Source organism: Herpailurus yagouaroundi, unplaced genomic scaffold (assembly GCF_014898765.1).
Source record: "Herpailurus yagouaroundi ecotype Mexico unplaced genomic scaffold, PumYag 216, whole genome shotgun sequence".
In the NCBI taxonomy this organism is placed as follows: Eukaryota; Metazoa; Chordata; class Mammalia; order Carnivora; family Felidae; genus Herpailurus; species Herpailurus yagouaroundi.
The window spans coordinates 1,828,255-1,830,309 of NW_024412447.1; the positions used below are offsets into that span (position 1 = coordinate 1,828,255).

The 2,055-nt window shown below is 61.7% G+C and overlaps 1 protein-coding gene across 4 annotated transcripts in view; it reads left to right on the top strand.

The window, feature by feature from the left end:
• CHST12 (carbohydrate sulfotransferase 12) overlaps positions 1-1,781 on the top strand; it is a 21,494-nt gene extending 19,713 nt beyond the window's left edge. For all 4 annotated transcript variants that reach the window (XM_040455730.1, XM_040455731.1, XM_040455732.1 and 1 more), the window contains exon 2: positions 91-1,781. In XM_040455730.1, coding sequence (XP_040311664.1) covers positions 174-1,418 — 1,245 coding nt within the window. In that variant the 5' untranslated portion in view covers positions 91-173 and the 3' untranslated portion in view covers positions 1,419-1,781. The remainder of the gene's footprint in view (positions 1-90) is intronic.
• Positions 1,782-2,055: the final 274 nt, after the last annotated feature.

The window sequence follows — 2,055 nt, forward strand, 5'->3', positions numbered from 1 at the left end:
TGACCTGGCTGAAGTCGGACGCTTAACCGACTGCGCCACCCAGGCGCCCCTGGACGCGGTCTTTAACGTGGCTCTGTGTTGCCTTTCCAGGGTCCCGAGAGCAGCGCCCCTCCTCCATGAAGCTGCCGTGAAAGCTCCCGGGTGAGAGGGCCCGCGGCCCGTCCGCGAACAGAATGACCAAAACCCGGCTCTTCCGCCTGTGGCTGGTCTTGGGGTCCGTGTTCATGGTCCTCCTGATCATTGTGTACTGGGACAACGTGGGCACGGCCCACTTCTACCTGCACACTTCCTTCCCCAGGCCGCGCCCCACCCCCGCGCAGGGGGCAGAGAAGGAGTTCACGGCCGACGTGGACGCGTTTTTGCAGAAGCTGCTTAGCGGCGGCCTGAAGCAGAGCGCCCCCTCCGGTCGAAGGACGGAGCAGCCCTCGGTGCAGGCCTCGGGCAGGCCCGTGCTGAGCAACGCGGAGGAGAGCGTGCGGGGCTACGACTGGTCCGCCCGCGACGCCCAGCAGGGCCCGGACCCCGGCGGGCGGCAGGCCGAGCGGAGGAGCGTGCTCCGGGGGCTCTGTGCCAACGCCAGCTTCGTGTTCCCCACCAAGGAGCGCTCGTTCGACGACATCCCCAACTACGAGCTGAACCACCTGATCGTGGACGACCGCCACGGCGTCATCTACTGCTACGTGCCCAAGGTGGCCTGCACCAACTGGAAACGCGTCATGATCGTGCTGAGCGAGAGCCTCCTGGACCGGGGCGCCCCCTACCGCGACCCGCTGGACATCCCGCGGGAGTACGTCCACAACTCCAGCACCCACCTGACCTTCAACAAGTTCTGGCGCCGCTACGGCAAGTTCTCCCGCCACCTCATGAAGATCAAGCTCAAGAAGTACACCAAGTTCCTGTTCGTGCGGGACCCCTTCGTGCGCCTCATCTCCGCCTTCCGCAGCAAGTTCCAGCTGGAGAACGAGGAGTTCTACCGCAAGTTCGCCGTGCCCATGCTCACCATGTACGCCAACCGCACCGGCCTGCCCTCCTCCGTCAGCGAGGCCTTCAGCGCGGGCCTCAAGGTGTCCTTCGCCAACTTCATCCAGTACCTGCTGGACCCGCGCACCGAGAAGCTGGCGCCCTTCAACGAGCACTGGAGGCAGGTGCACCGGCTCTGCCACCCCTGCCAGATCGACTACGACTTTGTGGGCAAGCTGGAGACGCTGGACCAGGACGCCGCCCAGCTGCTGCGGCTTCTCAAGGTGGACAAGCTCCTGCACTTCCCCCCGAGTTACCGGAACAGGACCGCCAGCAGCTGGGAGGAGGGCTGGTTCGCCCCCATCCCCCTGGCCTGGAGGCAGCAGCTGTACAAACTCTACGAGGCCGATTTCGTCCTGTTCGGCTACCCGAAGCCCGAAAACCTGCTCAGAGACTGAGGGCGGCGGGGACAGTCCCGAACGCCGGAACCAACCGGGCTCACGTCATCTGCCGTCCCCCGGCCGTCTTCCTGAGGGAGGAGCGATGGGCTCCCGCGTGGATTTTTTCACGGCCCCGTTTCCCTGCCGGCCCGACACGGCAGGGTTCCCCAGCGCTCCCGTCAACGAGGAGGCTGGAGACCGTCCCCACACTCCAGTTTTTTAAATAACCTACGATTTTGCAATCTAGACGTACCGTTTACTCCACTGCCTATATTCGTTGAGTACTGTGTTAATATTGTTTTCTAAGATTAATATATTTGAGATATTTAATATGACAAGTGCAGAAAGAAAGGATGGAGTAAATGTTACACCTGCTTCTTCCGCCTGCTTTCGTGGTTATTCCGGCAGAGCGTGAAACTCGGGTAGAGGAAGGGGATTTTCGTGGTCATCTTCCACAAAAAGCAGGACCCTGCACTTGACATCAGGCCTCCCTCGTGTTTATAAAAGGGTAGCAGATCTCCTCAAGCGAGAGCGCCCTTGCCGTGTGATATTTCTGGAAAGGGAAGGCAGTCAGGAAGGGTGTTCTGTTTGCGACCGCACTTCCCGGCCGCAGTCACGGAGCAGGGTGGTCACTCCAGCTGTTCCTGTGAGTGTA